The sequence below is a fragment of the Rhincodon typus genome, chromosome 2 (genome assembly GCF_021869965.1).
Source record: "Rhincodon typus isolate 14 chromosome 2, sRhiTyp1.1, whole genome shotgun sequence".
NCBI classification, from domain to species: Eukaryota; Metazoa; Chordata; class Chondrichthyes; order Orectolobiformes; family Rhincodontidae; genus Rhincodon; species Rhincodon typus.
This window is the reverse complement of record NC_063333.1, coordinates 149,451,349-149,473,112: the sequence shown is the minus strand read 5'-3', so window position 1 is coordinate 149,473,112 and position 21,764 is coordinate 149,451,349. Positions and strand designations below refer to the sequence as shown.

The following is a 21,764-nucleotide window of genomic DNA, read 5'->3' as shown; positions in this document are numbered from 1 at the left end:
ATGTTTGAGGTTCCTCCTGACCCAATGGTCTCACCTTCTCCCATTACCCCACAATCACAGTGCACTGAACACCAGACCAAATGTAAAACTCATCACTGAAAAACTATTTGCAGGCTGCCTCTACCTGATTTGCAACAGGTAGTGACATTGAAACCCAGCTCCAATGAGCAGGAATGCCAGATGTGATGGTGCTCCAGATGTTCTAAAGTCATATTGGGGCTGGGCTTCAGATGCTAAGGGGAGCCAAGCTCATGGATATAATAAGTAAGAGACTTCAGCAATGCCTGCTGCAGAGGTGGACTGTACAAAGGGCAGGTCTCAGTGATCTGGAGCTTATTAAAACAAACAAATCATAAAATCACTACAGTGTGGAAACAGGCCACTTGACCCATGGAATCTGTCCCAAGCCTCCAAAGAGCTTCCCATCCAGACCCCTACTGTTTCCCCATAATCCCACATTTCCCATGGCCAATCCACACAACCTGGTCATCTTTGGACTGTGGGAGGAAACCGGAACACCCAGAGGAAACCCACGCAGATAGTCACTCAAGGGTGGAATCAAACCTGGGTCCCTGGCACTGTGAGGCAGCAGTGCTAACCACTGAGCCACCAGACCATCCAAGAGTGAATCAAAACATAGATCTCAATCATCACAGCCCATCTCCCCCAGTGATTCCTCCTGTCACATCCACACCAATACATGTTATCTCTGTTTCTCCACTTATCTCCATGATCTGACATAGCCTGTAGGTCAAGCTATATCCTTCTATCCACCCCCATTTCCCTCTATAACCACTATGGCAACTTAGTGTTAACTTATGTTGACCAATGACCCCCACCCATCAGTCTTACACCCTCCATACCAGCTCATCCCATATGTACAATGGGCAAACATCAGGAAGCCACGCTGAGATTAAACAAAATGAAGGTCTAAGTTTCTATTGATCACTTCAATATTTATAAAAATAAACTCTCATTGATAAAAACACTTTTAATACATTTTAAGTTTCTTCAGGTATTCGGTCCCTTCTGAATGCAGTCACTGCATTCAAACAGCTAATCACTAATGAAAACACACATTTATATTCATAATGGAGCATCAAAGTCTTGGAGATGTGAACTAAATTGCTGACTTACTCACTTCCAGTCTGATAACAATAGTTTATAGAGTCAGACTTGTGACATTAATAACAATAACCCTCTTATGTCAACAGACAGTTGAATGAAATTGCAATCTCTGTTTTTTCTCCGAACTGCCATGTTTTCTTTTCAAAAATCCACAGAGCTTGAGGATGTAAAAGTCTTGACAGCTTGACAGTTCAAACAACTCATTTTTAAAGCACATGCATGTCTACTTTTAACATCCTAGAGGATATCTAACTCCTTGCAAAGGAGTAAAACAAAGAACTGCAGATGCTGGATACCTGAAAGAAACAAATACAGAAAATGCTGGAGAAACTCAGCAGGTGTTTCAGCATCTGTGGAGAGAGAAACAGTGTTAACGTTTTGAGTCCAATGACCCTTCTTCAGAACTGTAAGCAGTTAGGAAAAGATGGTATTTATAATGATGAATGGGGGTGGGCATTGCAAGGAATAAGCAGTTACGTAGAGATAGAGCCATGAGAAAGAGAAAAAAAGGCATTAGCAGACAAAGGGATTGTTGATAGTAAACGAGGGAAGAAGAAAAGCTCGATAGGTGATCATGGGGGTGTGAGGCATTGAAAATGGGTTTGGTGTGCTGTAAGTAATCCATTTTATGACAGGACCTGAACAAGGAATGAGATGTACATGCTCTGAAATTGCTTAACTTAATGTTGAGTTCTGAAAGCTGAGTTTACCTGAGTGAAAGATAAAGTGTCACTCCTCCAAGCTCTGTGCATGGAACATCAAAATGACTGTGCATCTTAAAAGGAATGTTGATTGAGAGCATAGAGTATTAAAATAGGAAGTTATGGCAAACCTGTATAAGATAGGGATTTAGTCTCAAACAGAGTATTCCATCCTGTTTTGGATATCACACACTTCAGAAGGATGTCAAGACACAAAAGGAGACAACAGAAATTTTTATTGCAATGAAGACGTTGAGTGACATGGAGACAGTGGAGAAATCAGGACTGTTTTCCTTGGAGAAAAGGGGATTGAGCAGAGATTCAATGGGGGGGGATTACAAAATCACACAGAGTCTGGACAGAATAGACAAGGATGAGCTGGTGGAAGGACCAAGAAGCAGAGGCACAGTTTTTAGACGGTTGGCAAAGGGAGCAATGGTGAAATTATGGAAAATGGTTTTTCACAGCGAATGGTTAGGGTCTGAAATGCACTGCCTGAGAGTTTGCTGGAGACAAGACCAATTGTGGCCTTTAAAAGGAAATTGCATCAATATCAAGAAAAAAACTTCGGGCTATGGGGAAATGGAAGGGGAGTGGCACTAGTAAAGTTGTTCCTTCAGAGAGTCAACACAGATATGACAGACCAAAAAGCCAGATTCTGTTCTGTAACAATTCCATAATTTGATGAATCAAACAATGAAACAACAGCAAGAAGCTGGATGTTCTAGTCTGTTCCATTGATCTGTATTTTAAACAATTCAGTCACTAACTTGAGCTGACAAGCTTTTCTCTCCTGCCTGATTATTACTACTCAACCTTAAAGGTTTAACAGATATGAGATTGCAGGACTTAGCTAAATTAATTCTGTTCATGTTTGAGAATTTTTCAAAGCTTAGGAATGCAGATTCACACTAAAAAAGAAACAACAATATTTTAAATAAGCATCAACCAGTTGTGAAATATTGGAAACAAATATAAACTGAGTACATCAGGCAACAAAGGTTCTTTTATTACTGATAAGGTTCAGTAAGCATCTGATTTGTTTTGTGATTTTAATATGCACAAAGTGTCAACATTTATACCCGCAGAATTCATCATGGTCCAAAATGATTTATGGTGAATAGCAACGGCAAGATGGAAACTGAAATCCTGAGAGATGTGATGCGAATAAAAAAAAGGAAAACAATACATTCATATAGAAATTTTCATGATTTCAATCATAGAGATACTTTTCTGAAAAGGGAATTGCCACAGCCAATCTAGGCACAGAAAGCAACTACAAACAACACCAGAATAATGGCCAGATTATCCTTATTTATCATGTTGATTAAGGGACAGATATTGGATAAATTACCAGGAGAACTCTCCGTTCTTCATTGAAATCATGCTGTAGGATTTTGTACAACCACCTGTGAGGACAGATGGGGCACTGATTAATATCTCAGCCAATAGATGGCACTTTTGATAGTACATCATTCCTCCAGTACTGCATTGGAGCATCCACTTATAATTCTGTGCAGGCGTCCTGCAGTGTAACTTGAACCTATACCTTTCAAAAGTACAGCAAACTGAGTGATGGCTGACGATAGTGAGGAACCTCTTCCTAAAGGAAAAATGAAAATGTTGGCTGAACTACTGTATGACTCCATTTACACTGATGTTGCTCACCAATCATGATGGGAATTCCTAATGGATCATCAGATTCATCAGACTGACCTGCATTTCTCTCTCTCTCCTTTCTTGAAAATTGATGTAACACTTGTCAACCTTCATTCTGAAGAAACCACCATGTTGGCAGCTTTCTCATTCAGTTCTTTATTGTATGGGTTTTCAGATACTAGGACTTTATCAGAATTCAGAACCTTAACTTTCGCTAATACTTTAATTCTGTTCATATTAAATTCCCTTATTTCCTCAATCTTTTAGCCTCCAGATTACTGTCTATTTCTGGAATGAAACATGAGTCCTCCTCTGTAAAAACCGGTACAGTATATTTAATCAATGTCTCTATTGAATTTCATTTGCCATGATTATTTTTCCTATTTATGCTTCAAATGGACCAATATTAACTTTAGCTCCTCTCTTCTTTTTCATGTACTTATAAGACCTCTTCCTGTCTGTTTTTGCAGTTTTGGCTAATTTTCTGTCATTGTAGTGTTTTCCTTTTTATTAAATTTTGGTCACTCTTTGCTACACTTCCAATTCACAGATTTGTTACTGTGTTTTTGGACTATTAAGAGCTTCTCCTTACAATCTAAAGCAATTCTTATAATCTTTAATTCCTGAGTGAGCCACTTTTTAAATGGAATGCATTTTTGTTGAACATTTTGAATTATTTCTTTAAATATTTCCGATTATTTATTTACAGCCAAGCCTTTCAGTCTATTTACCCAAATGAGATCAGTCCATTCTCCTTTCACACGTAACTGGCTGTGTAAAGGCTTAAGCTTGTTGTTTAAATGGGTTGGAGAATCAGCTTTCAAGTATGTTGGTAGGTTAAGTAAGTAGGTAAAAAAAGGCAGATGATTTGTGATGCAAGGAAATGTGAAGATACTCACTTCAGCAGGAAGAATGAAAAACATAATTCTATTTAAGTAGAGAGTGGCTGCAGAATGTCAGTAGAATCTGGGTGTCCTTGTACTTGAATCACAAAAGTTTAACAAGAATAAGTAATTGGGAAGGCAAACGGTTTATTGGCTTTCATTGCAAAATGAATGGAGTATAGAAGTAGAGAAGTTTTGTTGTCCTCACGAGGGGTACCCAGCACTGTTTCAGCCTCTTATTTAAGAAGGAACATAGTTGCACTTGATGCAATTTAAAGAAAGTTCAGTAGGATGGCTCCTGGGATGAAAGGGTTGCCTTAAGAAGAAAGGTTGCTCAATTTGGGCCAAAATTCATTGGACTTTAGAAGAATGTGAGGTGATGTATTTGGAGCATTTACAACTTTGAGGGGTTTTAACATGGAAGGGGTTGACAGGATGGTTCCCCTTGTGGGACAATCTAGAAGTCAGGGACAAATTTTAACTTGGAGAAGTGGTGCCAAATACTTCTCTCAGAAGGTGATGGTTATGTAGCATTTATTAATCAGACAGCAGAGATGGGTGGAAAATTTGGCAATTTCAAAGATGATTTAAAACAGAGTTTTCATCTAAAAAGAAGTTAAACACAATGGGGACAGGCAGGAAGTGGTGATGATGTCACATCCAGTTTATTCATGATTTGACTGCATGGTGGAACAGGCGGCTCGTGGTGTACCACACATGGCCTACTTACACTCTGATTTTTTAAAAATATTTTTGCATTAGAAATGTTTAGATTTAAAACATGTGGAACTATCCACTTTAAAGACCATTGCCATATTTTCACTAATCGAGTCCCATTCCCATACAGCACATAGTGCAGAAACTCAATGCCTAAGCTTTGAGTTACATCTTGAATGTATAAACACAAACAGCATGTTGCAGAGGTATAAATCAAATCTCAAAACAGCTGCATACTTCTGATTTACAAATACTAAAAACATTGTAAATACCTTCTCTTTCTGAAAATTACAACCAGATTTCAGCTACATGCTTTTCAATCGGAATGTATTTCTTAGAATTTATGTTATGTTTGCATAAAAAGGTGCTACTCAATATGAGAAATTAATCACAAACAGCACTGTTGAGATATGGCAGGTCAAAATTATTCTGCTTTCTAATATGAGGCTACTGTTGGATGAGAAATGCTTTGTTGAAGGCTCAAGCACAATGCAGAACAATGAGATTCCACCCAGCCTGAGGGGACTATGGGGGATCGCTGCATTAAATAAGAAAATCCACATGTTGCCTACTTTATTAATGTTCTCATTTATTTGGTTTTTTTTGAGATTCTTTGATTATTTATGTTTGTCATTTTAAAGGAGATACAGCATCTATGAAAGCTATAATGAGATCAGAATTGGAAATATTGTGGAACTGGGAGGAGGAAAGACTGGAAGCCAAAAGGACATAGACAGGTTAGTTGATGGTACACAGATAGCAGACAAAATTTAATGCTGTGAATGCTGATTTATTTTTACAGAAAGAATGCAGAGGGAAAATATAAATAAAAGTACAATCCCAAAGGGGTGGCATGGTGGCTCAGTGGTTAACACTGCTGCCTCACAGCACCAAGGACCCAGGTTTGATTCCAGCCTCAGAAGATTGTCTGTGTGGAGTTTGCACATTCTCCCCGTGTCTGCGTGGGTTTCTCTGGGTGCTCCAGTTTTCTCCCACAGTCCAAAGATGTGCAGGCTAGGTGGATTGGCCATGCTACATTGCCCATAGTGTTCAGGGATGCATACTTCAGGTGGATTAGACATGGAAAATGCAAGGTTACTGGGAAAGGGTAGGGGGAGGGGGATGGATCTGGGTGGGATACTCTTCAGAGGAGTGGTATGGACTTGGGCCGAATGGCCTGTTTCTACATTGTAGGGATTCTATGATTAGAGGAACCTGGGAATATATGTGCATAATACATCAAAGATGTTCTGAAGAAGAGTCATATCTGACCCTACACAGTAACTCTGTTTGTCACTCTTCACTGTTGCATCAAGGCAAGAGCCACCATCTTCTCTCTGATACTGTAACCAAAGCTCATGCTCTACCACTCTCACTATTGCCTACAACATTCTCCCTGACACCACTAACCCTACATACCCTCTGTGCTGTCCACTCACTCCCTTGAAGCATCCACCCCAGCACTCACAGCTGTGTCACTCAATCCCTCTGTTTCTCCCATTTCCAAGAGAAAGCAGTTCACAACAGAGCAGAAAGGGCCTAGAGGATTTGAGGGGTGCCTGACATCTGGCTCCTCACCTGCTATGAGGAGAGATCTGTCCCTTGCAAAGAAAGCCAGGACTGCTCCTGTGGGAATGCCGAGACATCCAGGCCCTTCCTGCCACCTGAGTAAGTACCACCCTTCATTCCACTACAGCTCTCACCAGAACCTGCTGTCAGTCTCAATTAATGTATCACCGCTTCTAGCCATTGGGCACGTTATCTTCTCTCCCCTGTGTCTTGTAGCTGGTACTGGGATGTCTAGGGCCTCAGTTAGAATAGCCTACTCCTCCAGAAACCACTTCCTTGGCCTCTGTTAGGCCTGCCCACAGCTGAAGCAGCATATAATGGCTGAAAGTGGCTCTCAGTTGACGTGAAATGACTGAGGAAGATTTTAGCTGAAACATCAGCTTCTACAGCCTGATGTTTGAAGCTAAACTATGCACTAGAGTAATTATCTGCCTTTGTAGAAGGAGTATATCCAAGTTAGCAAGGTTAAAATAACACACAAAGGGTCTTGTGAAATGCCTACAAGAGAGACCTGTTGAAACAGACCCAAGTTCAGCTACTGTTTGTATAGAGACAGTTTGATAAGGAACATTGTTGAGAAATGCTAACAGAAGCCCCTTTTAGGCTAGCTTAAAGTTTATTATTTAGCATGGGATGGAAAGGAAGGGACTGATCCACATCAGTTTAGAACCCCCAAGTTATAGCCACATGTTATATCATACACATAAATATTTATAAACGGACTTTCCAAGTATACATGCATTAAGGGATTTAAATGAATTCCTGTGGGTATTCAGTCTAAGGCAGATAGAGAAGTCCTTTTCTATTTACAGAAATTATTGCAGGAACTTAAAGTCTGGAATGTGGTTGAATACGATTGATTATGAAGGCCCAAGGAGAAGTGATAGATGGGGATTTGGTCTGGTAAACATCATGGGAGAGCCTAAAATTGATCACAGAGTCACATGATTAACCTGAGTGGATGCATATGTAATCGAATAATAATCTGATTAGTTTGTAACAGCAAAATGTGGGCTAAAAGCAAATAACTAAAAAGTGTAAGGTTCTATTTGCTCAGTGGGGATGACCTTAGATTGCACACAGTCTTTCTTCCGCACGGTGTAAACCAATAAACTTTTTGATGCTGGAAGTGAACCTGGGTGTCAAAAGTGATTCATTTAGTCATTTCCCCTGAACATCCTCTAGGATGACAGAGTACCTGCGATAGGGTTAAGGTTAGGGTAAAGCTGGTTCCTGTACACTCACCAGCTCAGATACTGACACCTCAGGGGAAACATCAGCCTTAGAAAATGCAAGAACACAATCTGGTGAACACCTGACTATGACAGCTCTGTGGCTAGCTGCAGAAGACATGGCCCAGATCAAGGCACACAGAAGATTGTCTGAGACCAGCCACTTGCTCAGCCCCAGTACACTGTCCACTGCACAACGAGGAACAGGAGAGACAGACAGTTATGGAGGACACAGTGGCCCTCATGACCCGGGTGTATAAAGCTCTCAGATTCGATCTTACTGAGCTCTGTCCTCTTGCAGCGTCGCACCCTGAGGGAAGCATGCACCAGTAGGTCTGAATTGCTTGAGACTAAACTCCTGTGGATTGTAGATAATTCTTCAGCACTGTGTAACAGATGTCTCATGTTATGGACTAACACAAGGATGACAATGTGATAGTGTAGACCATCAGTATATCAGACCACCTCATGACATTTAATAAGACAGGAACCGTCACATCATGTGAAACCTTTGACAATTTCAATCCAGACAAGCTCAGAAATTCTCAGTCTCATTAACAAACTAATGCAACACTGTGAACATTCTGTGGAGATATTTTACAATAGTATTTAGGAATATGTTCTGTCATGTTTAATTGTTCACTGTTTCCAAAGTTTTAACACTTCCATTTTAACCTCGTTCTATCTCCAGGAAGGTGACAAAATGATGAATTTCACTGACAATGTTCTAAAGTTCATCATCAATATTCCAGAGTGTAACCTGAACCCAATCAAGTCTAAGTTAATGCAGTTTAAAAGATTAACAATATCATCAACACAGTTTTGTGAATCTTCCTCCCATCCCCACGCTCCCCCTGCATTCTTCCAGCGCCTAGCTTGTGAGCAAGTAGACCCTGAAGGAAAGGCCTTTGAACTGTTTGAAGTCACTAGTTCCCCAAATTGGCTGGGTGAGACTGTCAGTCTGGCTGAAGTGAGCTCTGCCTTCTAACAGCATCACAAAGCAGATATAAGAAGCAGAAAGAGGGAGCAGGAACATTGAAACCACTGTGTATTTACTAGTCCTGACAACCTTTGGTATCTACCCAAAGGTCTGCTGTATTATCAGAAAAAAGGATTGGCCTATCCTGTGGGTCCTTTACCAATTGTCCTAAACACTGTTCTCCCCTCACTCCTGTCAGCATGGCTGGATGGAAATTTGTCCCAAGGCAAAAGGCTACTGCGAGAAGTCAGACGATCATCAGAAATGGGCCCCTTTTGGCTTTAGGAAGGGCTAATGTATTGTCCCAGCTCATTTCCATGGGATTCTGGACATGTGCCTATTGAAGACACAGACCTATCAACTTGTGGAAACTCTGAGAATTTTGGAACAATGTCACCTGGACAGGAATTTGTCATGAATGCTTCCTGTGCCATGGGGAAATGAATGTCTCCCAAGTATCTCAATGGGGAATATTGAGTGCTCTGACATTTCTACATTTCCATTAATGCAGTGTCTTATTAAGATGGAAAGCCGCCAAATGGGATTAGATTGAATTAACTTGCAACGAAAGGATACAGCAACAAGTGCAGAATTATTGAACTGAAATAGTGCATACAATACTGTATCAAATTGCAGTGAGAGAAAGCTCCAGTGGTTAAAACACAACCTTACCAACTTCAGACATTTCTGGGACAGAGGCAGAGTAAGGTCCTTCCAGAAAGGCAGGTGCATTATCATTTATATCCTGCACCTTGATGATGAACTCAGACTCAGGTTCAAGGGGCTTGTTGGTCTTTCTGTCCAAAGCCTGAGCATGAAGAATGTAGTGTATCCTCTGTTCACGATCCAAACTTTTAGTTGCATGAATATCTCCCGTGCTGTCATCAATAACGAAAATGGTACCAGCCCCTTCTCCTGACAGGATGTACTTGACTGATCCATCCCCTTTATCTGCATTCGAGTGAAGCTGGAGAAAAGTATGAAAGAATGGTGAGTCAAGGTCTATAAGCAAGTTGGCATCTTAATTAGATCCTGCACAATTCCCAATTTGTCTTGACACCTGATGTGATAGATTCATGGACATTAGTCACATTTCGATTAACTGATTGGATTTACACACTTCTGGTTTGTTTCCGTGTGAGTACTATGTACAGTTCTGGTCACCCTGCTTATAGGAAGGATATTATTAAATTGGAGCGTGTTCAGAAAAGATTTATCAGGACATTACTGGGTCTGCAGGATTTGAATTTTAAGGGGAGGCTGGATAGGTTAGGAGCAATAGAGGTCGAGGGGTGACCGTATAGAGGTTTATAAAATCATGAGGGGCATTGATAAGGTGAATATTCAAAGTCTCTTCCCTAGGGTAAAGGAGTTCAAAACTAGGGGCATATGTTAAGGTGAGAGGGGAAGATTTTAAAGGGACCTGAGGGGCAACTTTTTCACACAGAAGGTGGTTCGTATTTGGAATGAGCTGCCAGATGAATGGTGGAGGCAGGTATTGTTACAACATTTAAAAGACATTTGGATAAGTACATGAATAGGAAAGGTTAAGAGGGATATGGGCCAAATGCAGGCAGGTGGGGTTAGTTTGGTTTGGGAAACTTGTTCGGCATGCACGGGTTGGACCGAAGGTTCTGTTTCTATGCTGTATGATTAATTGATTGATTGATTGACTTGTTGTTGTCATGTGTACTGAGATACAGTGAAAAGTATTATTTTATGTGACTCTATGAGCCAAGACAATATTGAAAACTGATTCAGCATGCAATTGTGAGATAAATCCATTCCACTTACATTTTCCACTGAATGTTCATGAAAAATACTGGGTAATCTCTCTCTATCCAACATCAATTGTTTCTTTTTGTTCACAGGTCAATTTTTGTATTATACCCATGACTTCAGCCATGACTCAGTGATTCAGCAAAGTAGGGGTTTCAATATCTAATGATTTGTTGTGTTTAGATTAGAACCATTCAGGTCAGTAGCTTCATCAATTGGACCATTGCAGAGTTTATGATTAAATCTTTGAAGAGCAGTGATTAAAGGTAACAACTACATAAATCACGTCTAGAAATATCAGTTCTGAACATCACAGCATTTACCCAATAGCAAAACGATTTGCGATTGCATCTAATTTCATTCTGGAATGGTTAATGAGAAGACATTCCATGCCTCATTTCAATTCTTCGACATGTTAAATTGTGAGTGAAAATAGAAACTATTGCCCATGGGGTAGAGACAGCAATCTGGGTATCAGCATTTTTTTAAGTTAGAAATGACATTTATTGAAAAATTTTGAGTATTTCCCTGTGATACTGAGATAATCCTAACTGAGACTTCTATCCCATTTAGCTCCTCAACTGACATGTGAAATTCACCTCCCTCAGTTTGTGGGGTAGAGGGCTTTTCAAACAGCAGCTGGGAAAACAGCAGGCTGCAGTGCACTTTGACCTTCCTGGGCCCTTTGGTTTTCGGGTCGGTCTTTCTACTCAGTACCTTCCTAATCATGCTGTCAATAGGGTGCGAGGGTGGGGTTAATTCAGTCTGATTGAAATCTTAATATAAAAAAGGATAAGTTCCATTGGAGACTCATCAAGGGTGTATGGAGTTTGAATCTGGATCAGAGAATGATAAAAATTATTTAAACAAGAGTTTACAAGGCCAACGAGAGAATATTTTTCGCCTTTGTCGCCACATAATTCTACCAGTACACTGCCAGTCAAGACTTATCCACATTACCATAAGATCATAGTATTTATTGTCTGTCGCTAGTTGCCCCTCGAGAAGGTGGTAGTGAGCCACCTTCTTGAATCACTGTGGTTCATGTGCTTTAGGTTGACTCAAAATGATTTTAGGGAGGGAATTCCAGGATTTTGATCCAGCGGATTGAAGGAACAGCAATATATTTCCAAGTCAGGGTGATGGGTGATTGGGAGGTGAACTTGTAGGTGGTGGTGTTCCCAAGTATCTGCTGCCCCTGTCCTTCTAGATGGAAGTGGTCCTGGGATTAAAAGGTGCTGCCTAAAGACTTTTCTGCAGTGCATTTTGTAGATGGTACACACTAAAACTACCGAGCATCATATGGATGCTTGTGGATGTGGTGCTGGTCAAGTGAACTGCATTGTCCTGAATGGTGTCAAGCTTTTTGCTTGTTGTTGGGGCTGCCCTCATCCAGGCAAGTGGCAAGTATTCCATCGCATTCCTGACTTGTTCCTTGTAGATAATGGGCAGACTTTGGTGAGTCAGGAGGTAAGTTACTCGCCACAGTAATCCTAGCCTCTGACTTGTTCTTGTAGCCACTGTGTTGATGTGGTGAGTCCAGTTGAGTTTCTGGTTAATGGTAACCCCGAGGATGTTGATAGTGGTGGATTGATGATGGTAACAGAATTGAATATCAAGGGGCGGTGATTAGATTGTCTCTTATTTGGGATGGTTATTGCCTGGCATCAATGGAGGTGACAGCCTATTGCTGGACTGTTAATCCAGAGACCCAAATAATGCTTTGGACAGCCAGGTTCGATGGCAGATGATGGATTTTCAATTCAATAAAAATCTGGAAATAAGAGTCTAATGATTATTATGAATCCATTGTTAATTGCTGGAAAAACCCAACAGATTCACTAATGTACTTTAGGGAAGGAAACTGCCACCATTACCTGGCCTGGCCTATATGTGACTCCAGGCCCACAGCAATGTGGTTGATCCTTAACTGCCCTCTGGGTGATGAGTGATGTACAATAAATGCTGGTTGATGCCCCCATCCAAAAAAATGAATAAAAAAGAATTGTGTGGCTTGAATGTCACTTGTCAATTGTCAGCCTAAACCTGGATATTATCCAGGTCTTGTTGCATTTGAACATGGACTGCTGCACTGTCTGAGGAGCTGTGAATGGTGCTGAACATTGTGCAATCATCAGCGAGCATCCCTACTTCTGACCTGATGTTGGAGGAAAGGTCATTGATGAACAGTGAAGATGGTCCGGTTTCCCAATTCTTTCTCCTTTTCATTCCCCTAGTTTACCGGGAAATTCAGTGTGTGTCTCATGAAAACAAACTGGGAGTTTGAAACTCACTGCAATTAATTTATTGAGAGAGAGAAAAAAAACGTCCACTTTTGTTGGCCCCCTGAAGTTTGTAGCATTCAGCTTCAAATCCATCAGCAATGTGGAAATTTAAAACAGTTTTATCCAGCAATGTATTTCCTTCCAGATGGAAGCAAATCCCGATCCCAAAGCTATCTGTCACTTGCTTGGATGCGAATGCTTTGATGTGTGTGATTGGAAGCATATGTCAGGTTAGTTGCACAGTATTGCAGTACAGTGGGACAACACTGCAGAAACTGTCAAAGCTTCTGCCTTTGGTTCACTGTACAGGTATGCTTCAATCTCCCCAATCTCTTGCTTCCATCAAAATTCAGACTGGGATGTGAGCAATCAAGAAAGTATCTCAAAATGTATTGGATCATGCTTGGCATTGAGGACTTCCCAATGGAAATCAGCTGATCCGACATGTCAGGGATACTAACCAAAGGAGCCAGACAATTCTGAATGCACTAAAGATGTTGAGGACTGGATCAGCAGAAAGAAACAAATTCCTTCTGACTTGGGAAGACAGTTTGTTCTTTTGGAGGTTCATCTTCCCAGAGGAAGCTGGAACGTGCAATGGTTGGTACATATTCCGTGGTGTGAAATTGATGTGGCAAGTTAACTAACAACCAAAAACAGAAGTTGCTGGAAAAGCTCAGCAGGTCTGGCAGCATCTGTGGAGAGAAATCAGAGTTAACATTTCACATCCAGTGACCCTTCTGAGTTCTGAGGAAGGGTAACTCGACCTTGAGACATTAACGCCGATTTCTCTTCATAAATGCTGCCAGACCTGCCGAACTTCTCCAGCAATTTCTGTTTTTGTTTCTGAATTACAGCATCTGCAGTTCTTTCAGTTTTTAACTAAGAACCAACTGTGTGAACATGCGCCAAAGAAAAAAAACATACACTAAAACTATAAATGCCTTTATATATTTCTGGTGGTTTAGAATATACGCCTGAACATGATTGTTGTGCATTGCATTTGAACAGTCTGGCTCAGCAGAGAGGTACATGTTAGGGCCCTTTTCATCTGCTCTGTGGTCACCAACAGCTCACCACAATCCAGCCAGCACGAGGGCTTAGCATTGCTCAACCTCTGGATCTGATAATCTTGCAGGTTTCTGAGCAGTGAGGATGGGATTGCAGAGTAGCAGAGAAATCTCTCCCCAAGGCACCATCACCATTTCAGTTCCAGATATGAAGCTGCGTCACTTCCTGCCTGTACCTGGCATTTTTCTTCCTTCAAATATTTTCCCCAATTCCTCCTTAGCCTCACAAAAATATTGCAAATGGATTGAGAAGCTTTTCTGAGGAACTCCAAAGGTTTTTAGAATTTATATGTCCTAATATTGACCCTCCATTTTCTGCAGCCCTTTAATTTGGCTCACATTGAATTTTCTCCTTGTACTGATCTGTTTGGAATGTTGTTCAAACTGATCATGGATGTCATTGGTAACAATCTGACAGAATTTTTTTTTTTCTGAAGAAGGGTCTAGGCCCGAAACATCAGCTTTCCTGCTCCTATGATGCTGCTTGGCCTGCTGTGTTCATCCAGCTCTACACCTTGTTATCTCAGAAAATTGTCCATGTCTTTTAGCACAAGTACATAGAATAAAACAAAATAGGTGACTGCCATTTGCTGGTTCATTTCTCAGGGTAATGCCTCAACCAATCAGAGTCAAAATTAGAAATTGCTGGAAAAGCTCAGCAGGTCTGGCAGCATCTGTGGAGAGAAATCACAGTTAACGTTTCGGGTCCAGTGACTCTTCTGCAGAACTGATCCACAGTACTTATTTTTTCCCAATCATAGTCAGCCTGACTGGTTTAAAATATAAATAAGCCTGTCAGTTAATTGCCAATCATCATTAACTGACACATTCTCCGTGTTAATGCCTCCGTTAATCAATGCTCATTTTCCAACTAAGCACTCTCCTCTCATACAGAAGTAACGTTGATTTTCCCCTTACATTGGTACTTTTCCAATCCCCTAATGAGTGCAAAGAAACAAGATTCTTTAAATTATGTCCTTAGCAATACTCAAAATGAAAATATGTGTCACATCCCTAATTCCTGCGTAACCTTCAATTCATTTCACATCAACAAGGTAACATATCTATAAAATCACACGTGTTCAATTCATAGCTCTTTCATTTTTACATGGGGGAAAGTGATGTCTACTTCACATAAAACACGAGGTAATATGAAAGAAGTGAAGCAGCAAATGTAGGAACCTGGTGACAGTCTTCTCCTGTGTCATATTAATGCCATGTGGAGAAAATCTAACAGCAATTATGGTGCCCATGTAGAGTGAAATTACAAAAGATTGTAGAGGCTCATTATGCTGGAGTGATCCATAACTGAGTACATTAAATGCCTTTAGATGATGGCTTTAGGTGTTTCCGCTGTTATTATTGTAATTATTCTTTTTAATAAGTATTTTTCCGAACATGTTCAAATTAAGCCTTTCAACACACCTCAGCTACAATCAACTATGGCACAGTAGCATCCACAATTTTGAAATAATAAATGGAAAATAATGGAAATCTGAGAGTGATTAGAAAAAGTGTTTTCTGATGAGGTGGCTGGGAGATTTTTTTACATCATACCCACAAGAATAAAACTGGAGTGAAAGAATATTGTTTCTTAAGAATCATTCCCTTAAATGCAGTGATTATCACTTACATATTTTTAATCAACACATTCAGAGATATTACTGCACACTGCTGCAAGTGGGACTTGAACTCAGATTTCCCTGGCTCAGAGTGAGGAACGTTACCACTGTTCCACAGGAGCCCTTGCTCATAACTTGTTCTAATTATTATGACAGGTTTGCCAACTATTAGGATGATTCAGATCAGGAAAAGCAAGTATATTTACACTAAGTATTACACTAATTAATATCTTGATATCTTGTAAAGTGTTTGAGAATGTAAAGTTGATCAACAGAAAATTTCACACGTGTTACATTTCGTATTTACAAATGTTGTCAAGGTTTTAAGTTAAATAACTTTCCATTAAAGTGTATTTCATGACTAACCAGTCCCATCTCTAGTACTAAACTTTAAACTAAATAGTAAAAAACTGAAAAAAAAACAGCAGGTGCTGTAAATCAGAAACAAAAACACAAACTACTGGAAAAGCTCAGCAGACCTGGCAGCATCTGTGAAAAGAATTAAAGCTTTGACCCGAAACATTAACTCTGATTTCTCTCCACAGATGCTGCCAGGTCTGCTGAGCTTTTCCAGCAATTTCTGGTGAAATTAAATTGGTTGTTTGAACATTATCATTGTGAACTATCCAATATTATACAGAGATTTTTGCGTAATGGATTCTCCGCCTCTGGGGCATGATCACCCTGTTCTCAATTGTCCTGCACAGATATAGAGGACATCATCTAAAAGGATGTGATGCTGTTAAGTAGAAACTCCAGGATACACCCTGTGATGATGTAAGTGGGGATGATATATTGTCAGCTGGAGGTCAGCACCCTAATACTGGTGGCTGTACATTAGGGTTTGGGTTAGGCAGAGCTTTGGACTTCACTCAAGCCCTAAACCTCTTCATTTGTCTAGAAAGCAGAAACCAGGAGCAGGAGTAGGCTATTCAGCCCTTCGAACTTGCTCCATCATTCAATACGAACAACTCAGTACCCTTGCAGGTAACAGTTCTTCCTGACTTTACTACTTATGTAAGTCTTGGTGGTTGTGATTACAGGTGAAGAAGGCACTGGCAAACCAGACTTAGCGTGAAGTCACATGCACTGTGAAGACTGTACACACTACTGTCACAGTGTGAAGATAATGAAAGCAATGACTATCAATTCTAATTGCATAAGAATCGCTCTGAACTGGAGTAATGTCAGCTTTCTTGAGATATTTTGTAGCTGTAGTTCTCCCGGGAAACGTCGATATTCTTGCTCCCCAGCTCTCTCACATTGAGGTTTCCATATTGTGAAAGCTTCAAGAGCAGACACTTTTGATGGTGTAGCCATCGACTAAGCATCTCAGTGTGCAGACCAATGAGCACAATCACAACCACCTGAACAACATCTGAAGTCTTACCATTAAAACAGGCGCAGGCTCATTTTATTCCCTATCTTCATAAACAAGCCACGTACACAACTCAGACTAAATTGTGACATGAGTTAAAAAGGTATTTAGGAAGTCACACATACCACTAATTTCTAGAGGGACAAAACTGAAATGAACAGAAATTGTGTTAATCATCTCAACAACATCACTTAGACAGCACATGGTTCTGACTCCATGTTATAAAATGGGTACAGAGCGCTAGAAAAGATGAAAAATGATTTTAAAGTATCACTGTGGGAATGAGAGGTCATATCAATTGAAAAGTATTCAGCAAGCTGGTACTTTTTTCTGTAGGAAAGGCAAGACAGAGGGGTGATCTGATAGAGACCCCTCAGATCACAAAAGAATTTGATAGGATGGAAGAAGAAATGTTTCCACTTATTTCAAACTGAAAGGAGGCCATCATTATTAGCCAGTTACACATAAATCTGAGGGGGAATTCAAGAATTCAAGAGAGTGGTTGCGAACATAGGAACAGGAGTGGGCCATTCAGCCCATCGAACCTACTAGCCATCCAATATGATCATAGCTGAGTGAATGTTTCAATGCCTTTTATCCATCCCTTCCCCATGTCCTTGTACACCACTGACAATCAGAATTCTATCAATTTCTATACTAAACATACTCACAAAGTAAGCTTCGACAGCCCACTGTGGTTGAGAATTCCAAAGATTCAAAACACTGAGTAAAGAAAATTCTCCTGATTTATATCTAGATTATATCACCTTTAATTTTAAATTGTGTCCCCTGGTTAGGCTCTCTAACTGGGGAAATATCTTACCTGCATCAGTGCTGTCAATTCCTTTAAGTATTTTGTAGCTTTCAAAGTAATCAGCCCTTATTCTTCAACTTATGGCTTTAGTCCACTCATCTTGTTGTGGATACTGTATATATTCAGCTGGTGCCCTTGCTGACACTAAAATTAATGCTACAGCCAACAGTGAAGAAGGTTATCTAAGATTACAAAGGGATCTTGATCAATTGGGCCAACGGGCTGTAGGGCATGGATAAGGTGAATAGCCAAGGTCTTTTCCCTAGTGTAGAGGAGCTCAAAACTAGGGAGTATATTTTAAGGTGAGAGGGGAAAGTTTTAAAAGAGATCTGAGGGGCAACTTTTTCACACAAAGAGTGGTTCATACGTGGAATGAACTGTCAAGGGAAGTGATAGATGCAGGTACAGTTATAACGTTTAAAAGACATTTGGTACATGAAGAGGAAAGGTTCAGAAGGATATGGGCCAAATGCAGGCAGATGGGAATAGTTTTGTTTGGGAAACTTGGTCAGCATGGTCAAGTTGGACTGAAAGGTCTGTTTCCACACTATATGACCCTATAACTCTAATTCCACATTTGAAGCATACTTGGTGGTTGGCTTTGTTTCTTCTGTCTCCTGTTCTCCCTCACCACTTTCTATTTACTGTTTCCAACTTTACTTACTTCCAGTTTGGGGATCTCTCTCAGGTTGTCATTCTCTTGACAAGCTGGCCTAAGCTCACCTCAACAGCACCAGCAAATTTCCCTGTAAGGGCAGCAGTCTCAGTCATGTAATGAGAAATGATGGAATCTGCTTTCACTATCATCCTTTTATTTTTCTTTGTCATCCCTTGTACAGCCGAGATGCCCTTGGTTCCATGGACTTGTTTCTGGCCACACTCTGTGAAGAACCATTGCATTCGAAAATGGGATACCGACTGGAAAGCACAATGGACTCAGGGAGCTCCAGCATACCTTTCAGATGTTTTTAGACTGCTTGGTAATTAACCATTCCTAGTCGGCCTGCGCATTTTTAATGCGCAGTATGACCACCTCCCTATGCAGACACACACCTCTGCCTCACAGATACACAACAGTCCAGGCCATTCCCGGACTCTAGCTTGTACAGCCAGCAACACTTCCTAAAGACGTGTTTATCTGGGACACTGGCATATCCATCACACTTACCACAGCATGTACACCTCCATTTGTCTCTTCTGATTCATCATCTCATTACTCTGAATATTATTCGTTACCCGTAGAATAAAAGTTAACTGCTAAAAAGATAAAATCTAATCAGTGACCTATTTTTACTTCATTTAATGTAACTTTATTTTTCTGATTTAATTTAAAATCTTATTTTCCGAATATGATTTACATATTACCTCCTATTTGTTTGTGCTTCTTTTCAAAATCCAAGTAGCTGCTTTCTTTATAAATGATTCTTTTTTCCCAATTTTAAGCTAGTTAGATCACTCCCAAACAGGAGCTTCTCACCAGCCAATTAGCTGACAGGCTTCCTATGGTGTTGTCCAGGTACAGCTTAGAAGGTATATTTGATGACACAAGGAACAGCTGAGTTGAATGAAGACAGATGAGAATTTTCTCTCAGAGGGTGTTTTTTTTATTCATTCATGGGATGAGGGCATCGCTGGCTAGGCCAGCATTATTGCCCATCCCTAATTGCCCAGAGGGCAGTTAAGAGTCAACCACATTGCTATGGGTCTGGAGTCATATGTAGTCCAGACCAGGTAAGGATAGCAGTTTCCTTCCCTAAAGGACATTAGTGAGACAGATGGTTTTTCCGACAATCAATAATAGATTCACGGTCATCATTAGATCCTTAATTCCAGATATTTACTGAATTTAAATTCCACCACCTGCCATGTGGGATTCGAACCCAGGTCCCCAGAACCATTTCTGGGTCTCTGGATTTATAGTCCAATGATAATACCACTAGGATATCACCTCCCCATCTGTGAATCTGTGAAATTCTTTGCCACAGAAAGAATTTGAGGCTGGGTCATTCAGTATAGGAAAGATTGCAACAGACAGTTTTTTTCAGTTAGTAAGGGAATCAAGAATTCTGGGGAAAAGACAAGAAGGTGGTGTTGAGAATTATCACATGAGCCATGAACCTGATTGGCCTAACACTGAAACGCTGTCTCTCATTGTCCACCTGGGAACACGGCAGCCTTCAGGTCTCAAAGTCCAGTTCATTAATGTTAGGGCTGGAACACCTTCTCCCATGTCATTACCCCAACCGCCAGGCCATGTCACCTCATGGGCTGCTACCACAAGCAACCCACTGTCAGCTACTAATGGTCCCCATTAGCATCTATTGATTCTGGCCTTTACCCATTCTTTTGAACTGCTGTTCTATCTCTCTCTGGGCTCCATCTCCACTTATCATTTATCCTTTTCCAACACCCCCACCCTATCTTCAGCATATATATCAACCTTTTCCCAACTACAATCAGTTCTGAAGAAGGATCACCAGACCAGAAATGTTAACTCTGCTTTCTCTCCGCAGATGTTGACAAACTTTGGAGATAGCAAGAACTGAGAATGCTGGATGGAGTCCTTATGAAGGGTCCTGACCCGAAATAGCAACTTTCCTGCTCCTCTGATGCTGCCTGACCTGCTGGGTTCCTCCAGCTCCACACTGCTGAAAAACCTGCTGAGTTTCTCCAGCAATTTCTGTTTTTGTTTCAGATTTCCAGCATCTGCACACATTTCTTGTTTTTTTTTTCATTATAACATGTAGTGGGTGTTCCTCCAAGATTTCATCAATAAGACAATGGATTGCTGAGCACTTACACTCCAAGGGAAAACAGTTTCCTTTTAGCTTATGAAGGACTTTTTGTCCAGTTGCTCTTTATTACTAAACTTGCAAGAAACTATTTCAATGGAACATACATGAAAATTAAATATTTTACTCCAAACTCTGTGAAATAATAATCAACAAAGGCTGAAACATCTCCAAATTTGTCATGTGCACTTCTTAGTCAAGCTATCGCATTGTGTCCCCATTATTCCCTCACACATACATCAGACAGCCTCACCCTATAATGTTGTGTGAGAAATTTCCAAATGGCAGAGGTCATAATGGTTTCTGCAACCACCATCCTTTAATGTACCTGGTATTGAAATCTTATTTCCAATATTCTAAGCTTATGCTGAAATGCAATTATCCCTTAAAAATAAGGGAAGATGGAATATTTCAAAGAAACAAAAAGGAGGTTGTGATAACTACCATAAGGCCCATGGGGAATCACTAATTAATTTCCCTGTGGAGTTCATTGACTATGAGTTCCCTCAATCACAGGCAATGGCCTGCCCTGCTGGAACCCAGCACCTGAGCCCTTCATAATGCAGACTCAGGGATGGGTCTGCAGAACTGTTTGTCCAGGGCTGGGACTAGCCTTTGTATGCCATGAGTAGTGACTCTTTTTTGGTGTTCTGCAATAAATGATGTTCTTTTCCAGTTGGGCTTTCTGAGTCATAACAGAGGTGATGACAAATTAAACATCTCATGAGCTCAGAACATCACAAATTACTTGCCAGGCAATAAAGCACTCTACAATGTGTTTGTTGTGGTAATTGGGGAGTATAAATTTTGAAGTCATTACAAGGCATTCTGATTTAAAACTAAAATAATTTATATCCTGGTGGCCATTGATAATGTTTGTGGAGTACATAAGGATGTGACCATTCTACCTTTAGATAATCTTTTTTCAGCTAATCTGCTCCTAAGAGTCATTTGTCATACAAAAAAAAAGCCAAAGTAAAGATAATTTTTGTAAACTGCACAGGTGACCAATTTTCATTTTCCACGTGGTTACTCAGCGGAAAATGGGATATGAAATGGAAAAACCAGAAAAAGCTGTTGCAAAATCAAAGTGTGCTCATTTTTGTGACAGGACAGTACTCTATCATTATCTCTCATTCTTGAAGATGGTGTAAT

The 21,764-nt window shown here is 40.4% G+C and overlaps 1 protein-coding gene across 4 annotated transcripts in view; it reads right to left on the bottom strand.

The window, feature by feature from the left end:
- LOC109927670 (cadherin-18-like) overlaps positions 1–21,764 on the bottom strand; it is a 578,296-nt gene that overhangs the window by 140,243 nt on the left and 416,289 nt on the right. For all 4 annotated transcript variants that reach the window (XM_048616417.1, XM_048616438.1, XM_048616423.1 and 1 more), the window contains one exon: positions 9,542–9,836. In XM_048616417.1, coding sequence (XP_048472374.1) covers positions 9,542–9,836 — 295 coding nt within the window. The remainder of the gene's footprint in view (positions 1–9,541; positions 9,837–21,764) is intronic.